Source organism: Aspergillus glaucus (genome assembly GCF_001890805.1).
Source record: "Aspergillus glaucus CBS 516.65 unplaced genomic scaffold ASPGLscaffold_17, whole genome shotgun sequence".
Taxonomy (NCBI): domain Eukaryota; kingdom Fungi; phylum Ascomycota; class Eurotiomycetes; order Eurotiales; family Aspergillaceae; genus Aspergillus; species Aspergillus glaucus.
This window is the reverse complement of record NW_019170469.1, coordinates 377,033-396,972: the sequence shown is the minus strand read 5'-3', so window position 1 is coordinate 396,972 and position 19,940 is coordinate 377,033. Positions and strand designations below refer to the sequence as shown.

Genomic DNA, 19,940 nt, shown 5'->3' with positions numbered 1-19,940 from the left:
GGTACGATATACCTATAATTGGCTGCATATCAGCGTGGGGAAATTAAAACCGATATCTGGTTGGCCAGGACCAACTCCACTACGCCAACGACGGCCAAACACAGGCATCCTCGGGTCTGGCCAGCCCAGCCGGACTGCAGGAGGAATTCTTCTCCTCCCTTCCCTCTTTTCTCCTCTTCTCCCTCCCTCTTTACTACTGACTCTCTTTCATACTCATACCAACCCCTCGCTCTGGTATCCTTCCCTTCGCCCATCGCGTCCTCTCATTCCATAGCAGGTGTCAGCTTCACTCTTTCAGCTGTGCACCTTGCTGTCCGTTCTTTCTTTATCCCGTCTTGTTCCACCGAGTGCTTTGCATACCCGGCGACGACCGACCTCGACTCGACTCGACCGACTTCGACACGACGAAAAAAGAAAACAACCTTACCCGACCATATACTCTCTTTCCTTGCTTGGTTTATTCCGGTCTTGATTTGTTCCTGAAACCGTAGGAACTGTTGAGACATCGCGTAAGTCCGCCTATATGTCCGAACCAAAGGGCCTGGGTTGACAAAATCATAATGCCATGCAGTACGACTTTGTTTATTTCTTGAATCTTGAATTCAGAGGATCGTATTTTGTTGACAATCTTTGAACACGCGTTACCAACTACCGACACCTCCGACGATAACATGTTCCCCAAGCTTGTCGCTCGCGACAACCCCGAAGATGGATTGTCTCCCGCTATGGTCGATTTGCTGATCGCTCTTTTGGTCTTGGTTCTTCTCGCTCTCATCCTGGTTGCCGGTCTTATGATCTTGCGTCGCAAGCGCCAGAACCGCAAACTGTCCGACCTTCCCGTGCACAACGGAGAATGCACGCCTTCCGCCCATCACCGCCGTCTTACGATTTCGGCCTCCCCCGGCGCAAAGACAGAGTCCGTTTTGGTTTACGATGAGAAGCGCAGTCTGATGGAGAATTCGTCCAGTCCGCCAGACAGTCCAGTTCCCGAGATCCGCATCACGTTCCCCGAAGAGGAGGATGAAGCTGGGAAGCGCAAGTCCGGACGCATGGTGGTTGTGAGGATTAGCGACACCGGTGGTGTGGGCTTGGAGCCATGCCATGAGGAACTTCCGCCGTATCAGTCCAGTGATGCCGACCGTTTCCATTCCCTGGACATTGAGCGCATGGGTGGACTGAAGGAGAAGGACGACCTGAACAGGTGGTCTTAGCGAACTATTCTGATCGAAAAACCCGTCAGCGATCCGCCTTTTTCCTTTCTTCCATCGACTGATACCCTACCGATCGAGCCACACGGTACTTCATCTTCGACGATTCCAAAAGCATGACGATATACCGCCATATACCTTCAACCTTTTTACCTAGTGTATTTTGCTTGTTTTTTTTTTTTTTGACCTTTTTATCTTTCGTGACTTGCACATACGCAGATCAACCCTACTTCAGCCACCAGTCTGGTCAAGCTGGAGTCTTGCCAGCATCTCGATCGCTTGATCCCACAATTTAACGACTAAAGACAACTGGAGCTGAATTGTGTACAGCAAGGGCTGCTGGTTTTTGCCTATTTTTTCTGGCGTTTTTTTCTTGTGCTTGGTCACCTGTAGTCTTTCCACCCTGACACGTTCCTAGGGTTGGAAAGACATTACGCAAGCGGCTCTTTTCATTCTTTCCTCGACTAGTTACTTGGAGCTGATTTGATATCTTTGTCTTTGTTATTTATGATTCTCCTTCCCTTTACAATTCTCGGTTTGTCTTTAGGGTGACTGCAGCTGGATAATGTATGTACTTAGTCTTGCTCCTTGGCCCGCCGGGAGTTTTTGAATGGATTGCTGTCGGATAGAGTCTTGAGGGGTGTAATACCCCCACGGTCATTGTATTGCCTAAATTGAGATCACCGTATAGTCGGACATAGTAGTAAACAGATCTCCCCATAGGGAAGCTGCTTGTCGGCCAATCAGCGAACGGCCAATGCTGCCGAGAGGGCCGACTTCCCCGACGTCACGGGGTCACAAAGTGGCCGTTAGACCAACTCTTCTGCTCCTGATCTCGCGTCTTTTTCTCTTCTCTCTCTCTTTAATCCCTCATTCTCTCCTTAGTCCTTTTTCCTTTTCTTCTTCAGTTGCTCTTCTCCGGCCTCCTTGCAGATGTCTGCTTCGTTATTCTCGTGGAATTGAGCTGTCGCTGTGCCCAAGCGTATGCTCTGAATTCCAATCCATCAGGGAGGCCGTCCGGAAAAAGAACTGCTCTCTCTCTTTTTTTTTTTTTTTTTTTTTTTTCTCTCTTTCGCTTGTATATTTTCAATGAGTTACTTATACATTTTTCACCAATTCCAATCCCTGGATCGTTCAGCAACATCGTCGCCTCTGAATTTTTTGCCGTGATATCCGCGCCGTCCCGTGTTCTCTGTGTGGACCAGCTTCCCGATTTAACTCCGACAGCGCCCTCCCATATACACTGGCAATGGCTTCGCCAATGCTCGAAGGGCCGGCAAATGGCAGCCCCAACCTCGATGACCCCAAACGCCCAGACTCGTCCTCTTCCCGACCCTCGTCCTCGTCGCGCTCTTCGGACCTTGGGGAACGGCGGCCGCAGCCAAAGCTGCAGGTTCCTGCTGGATTACAAGCGCGAATGGGCAAGAAGACGAATACTGTGCAAGAATTGAGGACGCAGGTTATGGAGGGGGAGTTTAAGATTAAGCATCTTGGGTTGTTGGGGGTGTTGGTGTGGATACTGTGAGTGCCATGTGTTCTCTCGGCCGCTTTGCGCGCATGGAGAAAAAGTGTCTGACTGTCTATGTGTGAAGGTTGCTGCATGTTGCTGGTATCTTCTTCTTTACAAAAGGGTTCCTCTTGACTCGAATGGTTCTGGAAAACAAATCGTCTTGCGATGTACTCCCGTTTGACGAATCGTCGCATGGGCCGTCGTGGACTGGTGGGAAGAGTGATAAGGGTTGCTGGCACCAGAAGTCGTTCGACAAGGCTATTGTGATTATCATTGATGCGTTACGCTACGATTTCACCGTCCCGTTTGCGCCAAGTGTGGAAAGCGAACAAGCCCATCTGTTCCACAATAATATCCCCGTTCTCTACGAGACCGCCGTCAACGAACCGGAGAAAGCGTTCTTGCTTCCTTTCATCGCGGACCCACCGACCACGACGCTCCAGCGACTAAAGGGTCTGACCACCGGAACTCTGCCGACCTTTGTCGACGCAGGGTCCAACTTTGCGGGAACGGCAATTGACGAGGATAACCTGGTTGCTCAGTTGCGCGCGGCAGGAAAGAACTTGGTCCACCTTGGCGATGACACTTGGCATTCTCTGTTTCCTGACTACTTTGATGCCAACCTGACGCGGCCTTTCGACTCGTTCAATGTGTGGGATCTGTATACCGTTGACAATGGGGTTACCGCCAATCTATTCCCGCTCCTGCATCCTGACAACGCTACCAAGTGGGATGTCGTTTTCGGTCACTATCTTGGTGTCGACCACGCTGGTCACCGATATGGACCTGACCACGCAACAATGGGCGAGAAGCTCCGGGAAATGGACCAAGTCATTCGGAACCTCATCGAGAAGGTTGACGACGACACGCTACTAGTCATTATGGGAGACCACGGAATGGATTCCAAAGGCGACCATGGCGGTGAATCAGACGATGAAGTCGAGGCAGCTTTGTGGATGTACTCGAAGAAGGGTATGTTCGGCCGCACCAGCACTGAGACTGCTCTTCCGCCCAAGTCTCCTCGGGAGCGGTTTGTTCCTCAGATCGATCTCGTACCGACCTTGTCCTTGCTTCTCGGCATGCCGATTCCGTTCAACAACCTTGGATCTCCGATTGAGGAAGCTTTTGCGGGCACGTACGGCAACGACGTGAAGAACTTGGCTGCGGTTAACCGCTTGACGTCTGCGCAGATCAAGAGATACCAGCATGAATATGCAGCAGCTCGCGGTGAAGACCACAGCCTGTCTCTCGGGTCTCTGGAGTTCTGGCGCGAAGCAGAGCAGACGTTTGCAAAGGGCAAGTCCGATGCGATACTCCGCTCAGCGTATGATTCGTACAGGCAGTATCAAAGAGGTACCTTGGAGATCTGCCGTGGATTGTGGGCGAACTTTGACGTGCCAAGTATGATTCAGGGTGTTCTGATCTTGTTCTCCGGTTTGGCTTTGTTGGTATTCTATGCCAGAGGTCTCAAGGTGAATAGGACGGAGCTTACCGGTTCGCTTCTTACGCTCGCTGGTGCGGGGTCTGGCTTGGGTGGTGCTGTTGGAGGCGCCATTGGTGTTCTTGGAATTGTCGATATGCCAATCATCGAGTCGTCTGCCCTGTTTGCTGCTTTTGGCAGTATAATTGGTGCTGCGTGGTCGATCTTTGGATCTCAGTTGTCGCTTCCTCTGCCAAACTCCTTGTGGGGATGGTTGTCGCTCATTTTCACCGTGTCCCAGTCGATTGGGTTTGCATCGAACTCGTATACGATCTGGGAGGATGAGATCTTGCTGTTCTTCCTGTCAACTTTTGGTGTCGTTGCGGGTGTGTCTTCGATGCGGCAAAAGGCGACTCAAGATCGGGTTCTTGGGCTTTATCACTCGGTTCTGTTTGTGCTTCTTGGGAGGCTGGCATCGTTCTCGCGCCTCTGCCGTGAGGAACAGATGCCGTTCTGTCGGTCCACTTACTATGCTTCAGCTACGTCCTCGACATCCGCCCCGTGGCAGCTTGCGATTCCGTTCCTCGTGACGCTTATCATCCCGGCTGTCATCAAGGCATACTACGCAGGTTCCAAGTCCTACGAGGGAACGTCATCGCTGTGGATTGGTGTTGCCTTCCGCCTCGGACTCCTCATCACTTCCCTATTCTGGATCCTCGAAGGCGCCGACGACGGCGGCTGGTTCAACGTAAGCAAAGAAACCCTCAAATCTAGCCGCATGTTCCTCGCCCAATTCGTCTTCGCAATCGCCTTCGGAGCCGGCACAACAGCCTACATCTACGCAAAACCCTGCGTCAGCATCAGCGTTAGCAAAGGCAGCCCGGATCCCGAAAAGCCCGCCTCACCCTCTGGCCAACAACCCGGCCGCACAACAGTCACAATACTTGGCTTCGGCAACGTCTACGGCACCCGCTTCTTCTTCCTAGTCGTCAACTTCGGCCTCGCCGTCATCCTCATGCAAAAACCAATGGGCCAAGGCGCCATCGCCCTGCTCCTCTGGCAAATTCTTTCTTTGCTAGAAATCCTCGACACAAACGCCCTCGCCACAACTAACGTCTCCATCGGCCCTATCGTTCTGGGTCTGCTAGGCTCCTACTACTACTTTAAGACCGGCCACCAAGCTGTCCTCTCCACAATCCAATGGGAAACAGCCTTCATCCCCCTCTCAACAGTCAAGTACCCCTGGTCCCCCCTTCTCGTCATCCTAAACACCTTCGGCCCCCAAATCCTCTCCGCAATCGCCGTCCCGCTCACAGTCCTCTGGAAACGCCCGCTTCAAGTCCAAGAACCCGGTAAAACCGATAACCCGTCCCTGCGCCTTCTCTCGGACGTGATTCAGGCCGTCACAACGCATATCTTGTATCTGGGGACTATTAATCTAGCGACGACGATGTGGGCTGGCCATCTTAGGAGGCATCTTATGTTGTATCGGATTTTTAGCCCGCGGTTTATGATGGGGGCGGCGGTTTTGGGGGTTGTGGATGTTGTTATTGCCTTTGTGGGGATTTTGGGGGTTAGGTGGTGTGGGTTGAGTGTGGGGGAGGTTTTTGGGTGGTAATGCCCTCCCATCGAGGTATCCGGGATGGTTGTCCAACGGGCGTCGTTGTGAGAAGTGTTGGACTTGGACTCGGAGGTCAGAGCCGGGTCTGCTTGGATGGATGGCCTGCGGACTCGCTCCCGCGCAGATGCGGTGGAGTAAGCGTACGCGAGATTACGCATTGATTGAAAGAGAGCATTCGGAATATTTCTCGATTTATCTCGAATTGAGTTGATGAGATGTTGTTTGTACTACTTTATTTGTTCCACTATCTATACCTTGACCTAAATGTAATTACACAGAAAAGAAAAGAAACCAAAAACCAGAAATAGAAATGGAAAAATGTGAAAATATTCAATCATCCACTAAAGCTTTTAAGCTTTCAAAGCCAGTCAGAAGCTGATAGTTGGGTTTTCAGGGTCAGACAAATAGATTCCAGCTCTTGGATATCGGACTCGCAGATCTCTCGTGACAACTGCATAACAGCAATTCAAACCATTCTTCCTTGAAAGTCAATACGCAAAGGTTAAGAGAGCGTGGCGTGTGTGTTGGAAGCGTGATCTCTGCAAACGAGAACATCTATAAAAACCGAATAAACAGATGAAGACACAGAACAACCCTCATCCATAGAACAATGCCCAAATCATAAAAACGAAAACCGAACTGAGTTATTCTGGATTGGATCAAAAAGTCAGCCGCTCCAGGCGTTCGAGCACGTCTCGCTCTTGTGACGGGGAGGATGATGGATCTGTCCTGACTAAAATTAGAAAAGCAGCAGTGAGCGAGGGGATAGTTCGCGTAGGTAGCTAACCCCACTTAAGCTTATTCTGTCATGTGGCCCCAGTCTGGTGTATACCGTATACCACGCTTCACGGCTTAACGGAGGAAGGCGACATGATAGGCGAAGTTGCGTAACTTGACATGTGGTGTCGTTTGGATTTGTGTATGTCCAACGGTTAAAGGTGCGACTGGCCATAATTGCGATACTCGAACGCCTGGGCTCGGGGCGCTCAGGCAATTGCCTGGTTAAACAGATCCGCGACTACTATTCTAAAGATGGTAGCAAGTCTGGGGTGTGACCGATTTATGTGATGGGTGAAGCATAATTTGTATCATTTTGTAAGATAGGGTTAGCTGTGTCATTCTGCATATCACCCCCGACGAAGCTTCAGGGGTAGTTTCATGAAGGGCCATGTATTTCGAGATGCTAAGAGCAAGTCAGTATTATCACCTGACTAGAACTAAAGCATCGATTTCCATGGTTACTCCGTAGTACCATTCATAGAGCGATCATGTGAATCCCCCATTGAAGTAGCCGCAAGAAACTCAGAACCATTTGCAGGAGAATGGTAAACATTAGCAAAGTAATCAGTAGTCAGGTGGGAAATAGAAAGGGAAAGTCCTTGAATTTCAGTCGATATCATATAGATACATTAGAATAGATAGAATGGAAATAAAGCAAAGCAAAACTTTTTGGAACCCAGGGGTATTTGACATGTGTTGGTGCACACAGATAGGTGCAAGTAAAGTAAGATCAAGCAAGAAATAAGATAATAGAAAGATAGTGATGTACATTATTGGGTTCAAGTTCAATCATCAAGTCAGTCGGGTCAGTCAGTCATCATAAAATAAAGAACTTTTGGTCGCTGCGTTAGTTTGAACGAAAGACACGCTATACACGGAAAAGTCAAGAAAATAAAGGGAGAAAGATAAATATCATCGACTCCATCTGGAGAAGTCCAGGTTCTGGAGAGTGCCACCCTCCGCAGCTGCATTCCACTCGCTTCCGAAATCCGCCTTGATAGAGTTGCTTCGTGCCGGTAATTCCTCAGACTGGATCGTGGCTTTCGTGTTTCGTCTACTAGCAGACGCTGCCGGGTAGGTTCCGTCCGCATCTGCGGACTGGGATTGCATCCCTAGTGCTCTTTCGCGAAGCCTCTTTATCTCGCGTAACCGATTCCGCCACGATGAAATATGTTCGCCGCCCTGGTTGCTCCAGACGAGGGAGAAGACGGAGGCATTGAGGGCGAGAATGCGGACGAAGGCGGCGAGGTTCTTGCCTGAAACGACCTTTGGTGTTCCGGCGCAGGAAATCTCAGGGATGCCGGGTTTGCTAATTACCCTGACTTGGTAGCAGATGCGTTCGAGGTCTGACTCTTCTTGGGGAGATGTTTGGTCACTTGCAACGCGGGAAACGGGGCTGATGACAATGTTAATGAAGTTGAACTGGGAGGGGATCGTATCAAAGTTGAAGGAGTCATCGGAGCGGTTGAAGACAATGTTGACGTAGTCGTTTCCAATGTGTCGCTTTTTGTTGATGCAGTTGGGATCACTGTCGAAGTCGGTTGGCATCATTGTCGCGACGTGGTAGACGATTTCCGTCACCCGGTCGCGCCAGGCATATGTGGATTCGCCGTCTATGTCCGGGTAGAGGCCTTGAGTATTGAATTGTGCGCCTTGGAGGAGGACTTTGGTTCCGAGGCCCGTTAGGAAGTATTCGTAGTCTGCACTTCCGCCTGTATTGGAGAGGATTTCCGCTTCTGTACTTTGCCCTTGGTCGATGTATACCACGCCAATTTTGTGGCCGTCAACGATGTCGTTTCGGTCAAATATGCTGAGTGCACGACGCATAATATCATCTTCTGGGAGGGGAATCGGCTGCAGCACGGTAGGCGTGGGGAAAGCTGTCGTCGTGAACTGGAGCAAAACGTGACTAGGGAGAATGGCCGTCCGCATGTCGTCTGGTTGTAGATGGGCATCATGTGTCGGGGTAACCTGGTGTGGAAGAACGGGTGCTGTTCGCTGCTGGTACATGGCATAGGTCGTGCCCGAGGCTTGCCGCTTCGTGATTTGCGACAACCCAGACACCACGGCCGTTTCAACAGTGATAATACTCATTCCGACGACCCAGGACTTCTTGATCACAGACCCGTGTTCTGGGGACGGAGGGAATTCTGCGTAGGGAATGGTATCACCCAGATCTGAAAAGGAAGATCTCTGCATCAAATCGATGAACACTTGGCTTGCCTCCTCAACTGTCTCCTTCTCAGTTTCGTCCTTGAATATGAGTCTGCTGGTGATCCAGTTGACGTGCTTAGCGCGATCCATCAGTTTTAAAGACAGGAACCAGAAGACCATGCAATGGTGAGTGAGGGTGTAGATGTATGTTGACATCCCGTCCTGCAGGTTCGGCTCCGCTTCCCCGACCTTCCCAGAAGCCTGGGTTCTTGTTGTAGGCGACTCCGAGGCCCTCAATCGCTGCTCCCTGGATGTTTGCAAGAATCGAATACATATGCCAAAAACAGTGCGGATCTCCTCTTCCCGCAGGTTGATGTAGACTTCAGGTAACCTTGCAAGCAGCGACAGAAACTCCAGGATATGGACGGCAAGATTCGACATGGTGATCACCTTGGACATCTTATCCAGAATACCATTGAGAGACTTTGTCACCGACAGCGGAATCTCGAAGCAACAAATCGAGAGCGCGTGGATGCATCCGCGCGAAGTGCCTCCCCAGGAGCCGATGATACCCAGCATAAACGAACGAACAAGTTCATCTTGCTCACTCTTGGCAAAGTGCTCATGGTAACTGACAAGTACGGTGAGGCATTCAAATATACACGCAGCGACGTCGGTCTTTTTGACCCCAGTAGACCCAGGAGGTTCGTGGAATGTCTCGTTCTTGACTTGATCGCACATCACACTGCGGAGTAGTTTGATTTGAGGAACGGCATTCTTGAAAAGGTCCTTGTTGCTGAGTTGGTGTCCCAAGTGAGCGAGGACATAGCTGTAGACATCCCAATCCGTCTCGCGCTGGAGAAGAGAAATGACAGTTTCCAGCCACATATTGGCCTTGATAGAAATTTTCTGCACCATGTCTGCTTCCGCCTGTGCCGACGCCTCTTGGGCATACGCATAAACAAAAGGACTTGAAGCTTGTGGCGGTTCTTCAGGGAGCACTTGAGGTGAAGCGTACGTCCAAATCGGAGGTGTCAGCTTCGATGCTCGGACATGGGTGCTTACACCACGTCCTGCCGACTTGGAGGCCGCATTCAGAGTAGGTTCCTTAACCGAATGCTTGCGAAGAAGAGCCGGGTCGTCTACACCAGAGGTCCCCGGAGACTGTGCCAAAGGCTGCTGCAACATGGGGCCTGACTCGGCTGTCCGGCCCAATACGTTCACCAAGAAGTCATTCTCAGACACTGATATAACTGTAATGGAACCGGCGGAATCACAGCGAAGTCTGAACAGCAACTTCAGGACAGTGAGGCGAGCATCAGACGGACGCTCTGACATTTGTGCAATCTCTAAAAGAGCCTCAAAAACTGACACCGCTTTTTGTGCTGATAGATTCAGGGAGCGAAGGAACATCTTGACAAGACCAACAGAGCAGACATTTCCCAATGAAGGTTCCATCGCATTGGTAGCTGAGGGATTCTGCGGGGAGCTCGGACTGGATAGTTCACTATCGTGAGGTTCATCCTTGACAATATCATTTTTCATGGGCGAGCTGATGGTGTCTACCATCTTCCTGAATGTGTCATCATCGGTAACAGAAGTGGAGACGTCAACAACGAAAGAAACCAGTGATTCCAATAGCAAAACATCAGTTTCGCCGGAGAAGTCCTCAAGCATGAGATCGAGAAGGCCCTGCTCTTGGAAGAATTGAAGAGACTCGTAGCTCTCAAAGGCCTCTTTCAACGTATCCAGAGCTAATATGCGAACGTCGGAAGGTTTATTGGGCGATCGAATAAAGGAATTAATCAGTTTCTGACAGTGCTTGACGCAATCATCGTTCTCCGGGAAGCAAAGTCGTTCCGTCCTAATCGCATCGAGGATCAAGTCCGCCTGGGACGGCTCAATGTGCTCGGAGACAATCATCAGGAATCGGCCAGCATCCATCTTCTGTTGCTGGTCCAAGCGTTCCCAAAGGGTTTCGATCAACGACGCGATTTGAATGACGTTCGCCTGGATAGTGGACCTCGTGTCATCGGGAGTGGCGCCTTTCTCAGCAGTCTCTTCCGGTTCTTCAACAGCCCTACGCGAGCACAACTCAAGGATATTGACAAAACCCGACCAGCTATGTTCCAAAGCCACCTCAGCATACTCCCCGTCTAAGATGTTCAGAGACAACTCCAGGATATCGCCTTCGAGGCGACCATCATCTTTGTTAATCACAACATGCAGTGAATCTATCAACGGCTCGAATTCAAGCTGCGGTATTCCATCCTGACCATGAGCACGGATAAGGTCGGCCAATACGTATATCGTCCCACGAAGGACATTGAGGTTTCGGCTCTCCTCATCAGACGATCCCAATAAGAAAGAATAGAGAGCATTGATAATTTCCATTTGCCGTCGCGACTTCGCCAAGTTCCTGACTGCCCTTGACGTGGGGCCGGATAACGACTTGACAGAGGCATGGATACTGCAGAGGACTTCGAGCATAGGGACGAAACTTCCGTCCGGGACATCGGAGTAAAGGATGATGGAATCGAAAACAGCGAGGGAATTTTTGATATCAGCAGCGACACTGGTTTTCTTGCAAATCGTAAAGATCTGCGAAAGAAAATCTTCAACTTCATCAATGCTCGGAGATTTCCGCTGGAGTGTGATCAAGTCCACGGCAAATTGTAGCAAATCATCCAGGTCCGCATCGTCATAACCAAGTCCGTTTACCTTCGCCACCTTTGCCTTCCTTGCTTTTAATCGTGCGGATGAGATCAACTCGTAGAGCGGTACTATGCAAGAGGAAATCATCGGGAGGATCGAGGAAGTGCTGAAATCCAGTTTCCGGGCATGATCTGATAACGATATCAACGCACGAACACGGGAAGGTATGACATCGGGCTCAGACGGGACAGATATAGACTCGAAGACGGAGCGCCTCGCTGCCGGAGACAAGTCCTGACGCGATGCAATGGCTTCGATCAACCGAGAACCACTCTTTCTAGCTTCTGAAGAACTTTCATGGTGAAGAAGATAGGATCCAGCCTCCCAAAATGTAGCCGCCTGTTCCGATGTAAACCGTTGAAGCGCCCTCGCAACCAGCTCCGCCTCATCAATCGCATGCCCCAGGTTCTGATTCTGGCTTAGAGCCCTAAGCGACGTTTCAAAATCGGGACCACTCGGAGTGTCCGAGGAACTAGAGACAACACTTCCGCGATGCATTGAGTCGAATCCGAAGACAGAACGGGTGAGTTTTCGGCCATCCGCTGCGGGCAATAACGAATCGCTGTGGCTCTCGGGGGAAATGGGCGACAGCGATTTGGGACGAACGACGCCTAGTGTTTTAAAAACGTCTGTGAGACTCGCTGTGGGTGATTTGAAAGGAGATGGCGATCGAGCATCCTCAGAAGACATGCGTCCTACTGGACGTGGGGTATATACAGGTGGGTTTAGGGCGACGGGTCGAGTATCTGCGACGCGGACTAATAGTTAGCAGGGACGGAATTGCGATAGGAGTACATGTATAATAAAAATAGCAGTACAGTATAAGAGTACAAAGCTAAGGAATGCTGGGTATGAGTACCATTGGTAATGTTATAAGGCGCTATTCACAGCATCCACAGTGCTGGAGATCATTCGAAAATGACAGGCGGGACAGCTGGAATATCGGATATCTCAACGACACCCCGGAATTGACGGTATTGAGGAAGCCCGCGAAAATCGGCGTCAATTAGGGTCGTAAGAAAGCTCTCTAGCACCGTGAAGCAGTCGTTCTCTGGAGTCCAGTTTCCTCGAGGTCGCGACTTTTCTTGACCAGCATCATGATGACTTGGCGGAGAAACGGAGGAAATGTTCTTCCGGGGATGTAGATCACCTGACGGCAGAATCACCCCGCCGCATACAAAGTAGACTCACCGCCTGGAGTCAAAGCAACCCGCCAAACAAACTGCCAGACCGGGAAGAAAGTGAGCTCACTTTTTTTTACAGGGTCATTGCTTTGCTCAAAACTTTGCCAACTGGAAGAATTTGACTGTCTTGCTGGAGACTGGACATATCTAATAATATTTTTTTGACTATTTAATCTCTCTTTTCGCACAATTTCCCTCTTTTTCTTTCCTTCCAATCTATACCTTGTTAAACAATGGCGGACGGTCTCGGGGCTGTTGCCCAGCTTTTGGAGGCGAGCTTGGATCCCAGGTCAAACAAGCAAGGTGGGCATTATATTCGAACCGTCTCGAGGGTTGTGTCTAACTAGTCCAGCCGAACTTGCTCTCCGTCAGGAAGAGAAGAAACCCGGCTTCTCGTTGTCGCTCCTTCATATCACCGCTTCCGCTTCCTTTCCCTACAACACCCGCCTTGCCAGCGCCCTGTGCTTCAAGAACTTCATTAAGCGAAATTGGACGGATGAAGATGGCAACTACAAACTTCAGCTGGATGAGGTCACTACCATCAAGCAGGAACTGATCAGTTTGATGGTTTCAGTCCCTGCTGGCATTCAGACCCAGCTGGGAGAGGCCGTCAGTGTGATTGCCGACAGTGATTTCTGGGAGAGATGGGACAACTTGGTGGATGTAAGTCGTCGCACTTGGGGAGACGTGTTGGACAATTTTTGACAGCTATTTCTTTGCAGGACCTTGTTTCCAGACTTCAGCCGAATAACCCTTCCGCCAACATTGGTGTGCTCCAGGTTGCGCACTCGATTTTCAAGAGATGGAGGCCCCTGTTCCAGTCGAACGAGCTGTATACTGAAATTAACCATGTTCTCGAGCGATTTGGGACTCCGTTCCTCTCTCTTTTCGAGGTATTTTTCCTGGTCTGACTTACTGGGGCGTTTTGTGCTGACAGAATCTAGGGCCTGGACGCTTATATAGAGGAGAACAAGTCCAATAAAGAGAACCTGGTCGTAGGGTTCACGCAATTTAACTTGATGATCAAGTTGCTGTACGACTTGTCCTGCCACGACCTTCCTCCGATGTTCGAAGAAAATATTTCAGGGATAGCTTCTCTCCTACTCAAATACCTCACATACGACAACCAGCTGCTTCATACCGACGATGACACAGAGGCGGGCCAGTTGGAATTTGCCCGGGCTGGAATCTTTGAGGTGTTGACCCTCTACGTGCAAAAGTATATGGATGTGTTCCAACCCCAGGTCGGTCAGTTCGTCGGGAGCTCCTGGAGCTTCTTGACCACCATTGGCCAGGAGACCAAATACGATATCTTGGTCAGCAAAGCCCTGCAGTTCTTGACCTCGGTTGCAGGCATGCCGGAGCATGCATCTGTTTTCCAAGCGGAGGGCACTCTCAGCCAGATCATTGAGAAGGTCATTCTTCCGAACGTCAGCCTGCGGGAATCGGATGAGGAGCTTTTTGAAGACGAGCCAATTGAATTCATTCGGAGAGATCTCGAAGGATCGGACAGCGAGACCAGACGACGGGCTGCTACTGATTTCCTAAGACGTTTGGCCGAGAAGTTTGAGGAGTCGGTCACAAAGGTTGTTCTTCAGTACACTGAGCACTACCTTGCAGAATACGCAAAGGATGCTTCGAATTGGAAGGCCAAGGATACGGCTACCTATCTCTACTCGGCCATTGCCGCCAAGGGAACTGCTACAGCTAGTCATGGTGTTACCTCCACCAACCCTCTCGTCAGCATCACCGACTTCTTCCAGAAGCATCTTGCTGCGGACCTTGTTTCTCAAGATGGAGCGCACCCGATCCTCAAGGTCGATGCCATCAAGTACCTCTACCTCTTCCGCAGTATCATCACTAAGGAGCAATGGCAAGAAGTGTTGCCTCTGCTGGTGAACCACCTTGCTTCCTCGAACTATGTGGTGTACACGTATGCGGCAATCGCAGTTGAACGGGCACTCTATCTTACCGATGCCCAGGGCCAGCCTATTATTGCGCCTGCCGGAATCACACCGTTGGCCAAGGATCTCCTGGAGCACATCTTCCAGCTGATCCAGAAGGACCCTGTCCCTCAAAAAGTGCAAGAGAATGAATTCTTGATGAAATGTGTCATGAGAGTTCTCATCGTAATCAAAGATGGCGTTGTTTCGTTCACTGACAACATCCTTCAGCATCTGATCAACATCACCCAGATCATCAGCTCCAACCCCAGCAACCCGAGATTCTACTACTTCCACTTTGAAGCAATGGGCGCTTTCATTCGGTTTGCCGCACCCGCCAACCCTGATAAGCTGGAGCAATCTCTCTACACACCATTCGCAGCAGTTCTTCAGGGTGACGTGCAAGAGTTTATGCCGTATATTTTCCAGCTTTTCGCGGCTCTCCTCGAAGCCAACCCTTCTGCGACATTGCCAAGCTACTACCAGAACCTGATTGCTCCTATCCTCATGCCTGTCATGTGGGAATCGAAGGGTAACATTCCTGCGCTTGTCCGGCTGCTGTCTTCCATCATTCCCCGTGGCTCGCAATACATCCTCGAGAACAACCAAATTATGCCTATTCTGGGTATCTTCCAGAAGCTGCTCTCGACCAAGACTAATGAAAGCCATGGCTTCGACCTTTTGGAGAGTGTCGTTTCATCTTTCCCTCCGTAGGTTCCTGCTTAGTTTTTGCTTTTGGAAGAGGGAACATAACCCGCTAATCTTGTTTAGGACTGCCTTGGAGGCCTACTTTGTCTCTATCATGCAGATCATCCTCACCCGCCTCCAGAGCTCGAAGACAGAAAACCTGACACTCCGGTTTGTCCGGTTCTACCACTTCATCTGTGCACATGACAACAAGGGCTACAGCGCCGACTTCTTCATCCAGGCCACGGAGAACGTGCAAGCAGGGTAAGTTGATACTGCACTGTAAGTGTAGGAATTTGCTAACAAGTTCATAGCCTATTCACGTCCATTTACCTGAGCATCATCCTCCCCGAAACCCAGAAGCTGGCCCGCCCATTGGACCGCAAGACAGCTGTGATCTCGCTCGCCAAGACCCTGGCCAACTCGGAAGCATTCGCGAACAAGTACAAGAAGGGATGGGGTTTCACATGTGAGGCACTGCTTAAACTCTTGGAGCTGCCGCCTCTTCCGGTCAGCAAGGACGATATCATCGCCGAGCACGATGTCGAAGACATGGCATTCGGAGTTGGATTCACAGCACTGAACACCGTGCGCGCCCAACCCAAGGACCCATGGCCGGAAACCGGTGCCGATCTTAAGGCGTGGGTTGGCCAGTACCTGAAGGAGGCCGATAAGACGCATGGAGGCCGGGTTTCTGCATTCGCACAGGAGCGTCTGGGAGATGAGGCCAGGGCTGTGCTGGGTAGCTACATTGCATAGATGCGTTGCGGTGGTAAATGGTTAGAGGTTGGTTTAGAGAGGGGCGGCTGCGTTACGATTTATTGCATGTGTTTCATGAAGTCATTATATTTGAATAATTGAATTCTATATAGCGTCGGTCGTATATTCTACTGTACAGTGATCTTGATAAAGGTGCCGCCAGCGGCACGTATGTGCATCTCCATCATCGTTCTTTTGTCTCTGGCGATGGTTGGGCGATGGTATCTTCCGATTGCAAAGTATGATCTTCCTCTGAATGTTTGTCGCCCTCATCATCCTCGTCCTCCTTGCTCTCTAGATCACGATACTTTCTCCGGGTCTTTTTCAATTTACTCGCCTTTTTCTTCTTCGCCCGCTCCGCCTTGATCGCAGTGCGACTCTGGTCCCCTTTTTCCAGGTCTTCAACGCGATCCGAGAGCAACTGCTTCGCTATCTTCTCATTCTGAGACCGAGAGCGAGTCGCTTGCGATTTAACGACGATACCAGTGGGTTTGTGGATTAATTGCACGGCGGAGTTGGTTTTGTTCTGTGTACCGTTAGCCAATTATCCGATTCCTTTTGTCAAAGCGTGAAAATACAATTTTCTGCCCCCCAGGGCCTGTGCCCTTAAGATAGTAAATAATCAGATCGGCATCGCTGATTTTCAGACGCGGAGGGAGCGGTTTATCGTGTGTCGGTGCAGAGAGCGAAAAGACCCGTTGCTGGCTGACACTCCATCTCTGGGATATCCTCGTTAAAGCCCGTGCTGTGTAGAAAGGCCCATTATGGAATAGACCGCGAAGCATGGCTCTGATCTCTCGAACCAGGATCTATACATAGTCAGATGAAATGAGGTTTCCGTGACAGGCGGTGAGATAAGAACCAGCAGAAACGCAATCAGGGTCTTGGCTCGGGTTGGGGCTCTCCGTTCTCCGTATGCGGGTGAGAAAGGAATGGATTCAATAGTGAAATCTAGGATTCTCTAGCATTCTCTAGAAAGATTTGAAGACACTACAAAGTAAGCTTCGTTAATACAGGGGTAGCCGAGGAATCGTATACTGTAAAACCCCGTTATAAGCAACTATTTCGGCAGGTCGCGGAAATTGCTTATAACGGAGTATTGCTTATATCGGATTATACGAGCTTGCTGCCATAAATATATATATAGACGTCATCTAATTACAAAAGAAGTCTCATATATCACTCTGCTGCTGTCTGCTAACCTTCTTTCTCAAAAGGGTCCTCTCATGGAAGAGAAGTTGCTGGATTAAGGCCTTATTTCCATCCACCTGCTGCTCCTCGAAAAGCCGGAGTTTATATAGACTCTCCAAAGCATCTGTTATAGATATCTGTGGAAGAGACTCATAGTTTTCTTCCTCTTCCTCCTCTTCTTCTGGCATGCTTGCAGATGAAAACTGGCTTAGAATTAGATCATCTGCAGTTGCTAAGCTGTCGTCAACCTTCTCTTCTTCTGGATTTAGGAACTGGTGTATATCCATGGCATCATGGATGTTATTTGACACCTGCAGTTGCTGAATTCCGCAAGTAATCTCATTGATAACTGCCTGACAGTGTATTTCTCTTGTATCCTCAGAGGAAAAAGCCTTTTTAAAGCAGTTCTGAATGGTATCCTCTGCCAAATCCAGATTCCATGCTGAAATAGCCCATCGGACAGCCTGAAGGATTGTCATAGTTGACAAAGGATCATATCCTTTATCAAATTGATCCATCATGAAAAGAACCCATTGCCGGCGCCAGTATGCTTTCCAAGTCTGGATAATTCCCTGGTCTAGAGGTTGATATCGTGTGGTTGAGTTGCAAGGAAGCCAGATGACTAGAGTATTCTGCAGCTGTGGCCCTATATCTCTGAATGCAGCCTCATGCGCAGAGAAGTTGTCCAAAAGAAGAACAACCTTTCTTCCAGCCATCTTCTTGTCAAACCATATAAGCCATTCTTTAAAGATCTCTCCAGTCATCCAGGCCTTTTTATTGCTCCGCCAAACACATCCAAGATTTTCAATATTGATTCCAGCAGTCACAAAAGCCTTTGGCCTTCTTGCAGTTCCAATAAACCAGATAGGAATGCGCTCTGAGGCATCTGAATTACAGCAGAATAGGATGCTAATTCTTGCTTTATCTTTCTTTCATCCAGGAAGTGAGCGTGTTGATAAACTCCGGTTGGGGATCTTCCTCCAATATAGGCTTGTCTCATCGCAATTATAGATATCTTGAGGTGCATAGGTGCTTAAAACTTGGCAGATTCTAGCCATCTCAGCACCAGCATCTTGGGAGAGACTACCAGCTTCACCATACTGTATATTCTGTTGAATACTCCAGCGTGATTGAAAGCCACGGAGCCAGCCATTGCTGAAAGAAGGCATCTCCCTTCCTGGATAGATAGTTTGCCAATATTGCCTTGCTTTCTCCCGTATAACCTCCTGAGATATTGATATATGCTCCTCTGCACGTTGAGTCCACTCAAAGATAGCCTTCTCTAATTCTGGCCAGTTCTCGGTACGTCGTCGCTTCTCTTGGTGGCGGTTGGTGGCTTCATCAAAGGAGGCGGAATCGGATGAAATGATTCGGGATACAGAGGATGGGTTGATTGACTGATTATAGGTGGTTTCAAACCAGATTTTCAGTGCGATATTTGATAGATGTGGCTTGAGTTGATGCTGGGCTCGGAGGGCAGCCTTTTGGCTGTTTAAAATAGGTTGACGGGTTTGCTTTGGCATTGCAGAAGGGAGGGACGAAGTCAAAATAGCCTATTTTGGTTACTCCTATATTAGCAATTTTGTATTGGAGGAGGGGAGAATTTAAGCAACTTGCTAGTAATGGAGTATTAAGCAATTTTATATGGAGTTGTAATTTGGACAGCGTGGCCAGTTGCTTATAATGGAGTATTGCTTATATCGGAGTTGCTTATAACGGGGTTTTACAGTAGCTTGTTAGTACTCTACTATTCACGGATACTCGTAGATAAAGTGTATTCTGGTCAGATCTTGACAGCCCCATTTCCTATTGTTTTCTGACATGGTCGATCAAACGGACTGTCTGAGCATTTCTCCTATTAGAATAAAACTACTCTAGCAGTATCTGAATCTCTCCTTTTCCGCGTCAGCCAGACGATCCGCACTCTCCACCGAACCGTCGCCGCTATGAGAATCTGTCCGTCTCTGTCTGACTGAAACTCCCCGTGTCCTCAGGGCCTTTTTTTATCCTTTTTCATTTCCTTCATTCGCATTCGTTCTGAACTGCTTTGACTTTTCGTGCGACATTCGTTTTCGTATCTGATTCCCGTCGGAGGTTGTCTACCGCGGCTTCTTTCCTTTTTTCCTTCGTCAGTTTGACCGCAACACACTGAAAAGATAAAGCGACTGCATCCTTTTTATCAGTTACCTGCATACTATACTGTGTCGCTCATTTTTTCTTCGCTCACTGAACTTCGCATTAATACCGGAAATCTTCACACGAGACCCAAACTGGCGGAATTCATCATGCTTGATTTCTTCCTCTGGATCGCAAGTGCGCTGGTTCGCTGGATTCGCTTGAAGCACTATCAATATGAAGTGACCTTTGCCGTATACATGCTCACACCCACGGAGAAGTTCATTTTCAGTGCGTTTCCCCTATCACCCCCGTTCAAACGCCCCTCCACGTCCCAAAAAGACAATCGCTAACACCTGCCGCACGCAGACTCCATCATCCTAACCACCGTCACCATGATCGTCACCGGCGCCTACATCTACCTCCCCAACCACATCCGAACCGTCTGCGGCCACATGTACTACTACCTGGTTGGCGACCGTACGTTCCTGTCGAGCAACTTTCCGTCGATAACGTCAGTTTTTGGGGAGACGGCGACGCAGAAGCTGGGGGTTATTTATGAGACGGCGAAGAATACGGCTGCCACGACGACGGAGTCGATTGCTGAGCTTTGATTTTTTTTTTTTTTTTTTTTTTTTTTTTTTTTTTTTTTT

The 19,940-nt window shown here is 49.5% G+C and overlaps 6 protein-coding genes across 6 annotated transcripts; 3 read left to right on the top strand and 3 right to left on the bottom strand.

Moving 5' to 3' along the window:
* Positions 1 to 195: 195 nt before the first annotated feature.
* Positions 196 to 1,392, top strand: ASPGLDRAFT_49869 (uncharacterized protein). Its single transcript, XM_022547192.1, has 2 exons — positions 196 to 509; positions 572 to 1,392. The coding sequence occupies exon 2, from the start codon at positions 672 to 674 to the stop codon at positions 1,209 to 1,211; it is 540 nt and encodes a 179-aa protein (XP_022398593.1). The 5' UTR covers positions 196 to 509; positions 572 to 671; the 3' UTR covers positions 1,212 to 1,392.
* A 905-nt stretch (positions 1,393 to 2,297) lies between these two features.
* Positions 2,298 to 6,073, top strand: ASPGLDRAFT_176136 (mannose-ethanolamine phosphotransferase GPI13). The gene is made up of 2 exons (XM_022542866.1): positions 2,298 to 2,729; positions 2,801 to 6,073. The coding sequence occupies exons 1-2, from the start codon at positions 2,458 to 2,460 to the stop codon at positions 5,754 to 5,756; spliced, it is 3,228 nt and encodes a 1,075-aa protein (XP_022398592.1). The 5' UTR covers positions 2,298 to 2,457; the 3' UTR covers positions 5,757 to 6,073.
* A 1,043-nt stretch (positions 6,074 to 7,116) lies between these two features.
* On the bottom strand, positions 7,117 to 12,463 carry ASPGLDRAFT_59898 (putative GTPase activating protein (Tsc2)). Its single transcript, XM_022548408.1, has 2 exons — positions 12,268 to 12,463; positions 7,117 to 12,154 (listed from the first exon to the last, which is right to left on the bottom strand). Exon 2 carries the CDS (start codon positions 12,096 to 12,098, stop codon positions 7,452 to 7,454), a length of 4,647 nt encoding a protein of 1,548 aa, XP_022398591.1. The 5' UTR covers positions 12,099 to 12,154; positions 12,268 to 12,463; the 3' UTR covers positions 7,117 to 7,451.
* Positions 12,464 to 12,825: 362 nt separating this feature from the next.
* On the top strand, positions 12,826 to 15,981 carry ASPGLDRAFT_131429 (putative chromosome segregation protein Cse1; the record flags this gene model as incomplete). The annotated part of the gene is made up of 6 exons (XM_022541042.1): positions 12,826 to 12,895; positions 12,945 to 13,255; positions 13,315 to 13,485; positions 13,537 to 15,245; positions 15,307 to 15,486; positions 15,537 to 15,981. The coding sequence occupies 6 exons, from the start codon at positions 12,826 to 12,828 to the stop codon at positions 15,979 to 15,981; spliced, it is 2,886 nt and encodes a 961-aa protein (XP_022398590.1).
* A 262-nt stretch (positions 15,982 to 16,243) lies between these two features.
* On the bottom strand, positions 16,244 to 16,679 carry ASPGLDRAFT_90442 (peptide chain release factor family protein; the record flags this gene model as incomplete). Its single annotated transcript, XM_022550488.1, has 2 exons — positions 16,244 to 16,507; positions 16,560 to 16,679. Coding segments are annotated over 2 exons (384 nt in total), but the record flags the coding sequence as incomplete, so codon positions are not given.
* A 335-nt stretch (positions 16,680 to 17,014) lies between these two features.
* Positions 17,015 to 18,622, bottom strand: ASPGLDRAFT_600580 (uncharacterized protein). Its single transcript, XM_022548417.1, has 2 exons — positions 18,081 to 18,622; positions 17,015 to 18,021 (listed from the first exon to the last, which is right to left on the bottom strand). Exons 1-2 carry the CDS (start codon positions 18,197 to 18,199, stop codon positions 17,154 to 17,156), a joined length of 987 nt encoding a protein of 328 aa, XP_022398588.1. The 5' UTR covers positions 18,200 to 18,622; the 3' UTR covers positions 17,015 to 17,153.
* Positions 18,623 to 19,940: the final 1,318 nt, after the last annotated feature.

Excerpts from the sequence above, each read along its gene's own strand:
- ASPGLDRAFT_49869 (XM_022547192.1), top strand. The coding sequence starts at position 672 with ATGTTCCCCAAGCTTGTCGCTCGCGACAACCCCGAAGATGGATTGTCT.
- ASPGLDRAFT_59898 (XM_022548408.1), bottom strand. The coding sequence starts at position 12,098 with ATGTCTTCTGAGGATGCTCGATCGCCATCTCCTTTCAAATCACCCACA.
- ASPGLDRAFT_600580 (XM_022548417.1), bottom strand. The coding sequence starts at position 18,199 with ATGCACCTCAAGATATCTATAATTGCGATGAGACAAGCCTATATTGGA. Across the intron at positions 18,022-18,080 it reads AAGATAAAGCAAGAATTAGC|TGCAAGAAGGCCAAAGGCTT; the intron begins ATCCTATTCTGC and ends GTTTATTGGAAC.
- ASPGLDRAFT_176136 (XM_022542866.1), top strand. The coding sequence starts at position 2,458 with ATGGCTTCGCCAATGCTCGAAGGGCCGGCAAATGGCAGCCCCAACCTC. Across the intron at positions 2,730-2,800 it reads GGGGTGTTGGTGTGGATACT|GTTGCTGCATGTTGCTGGTA; the intron begins GTGAGTGCCATG and ends CTATGTGTGAAG.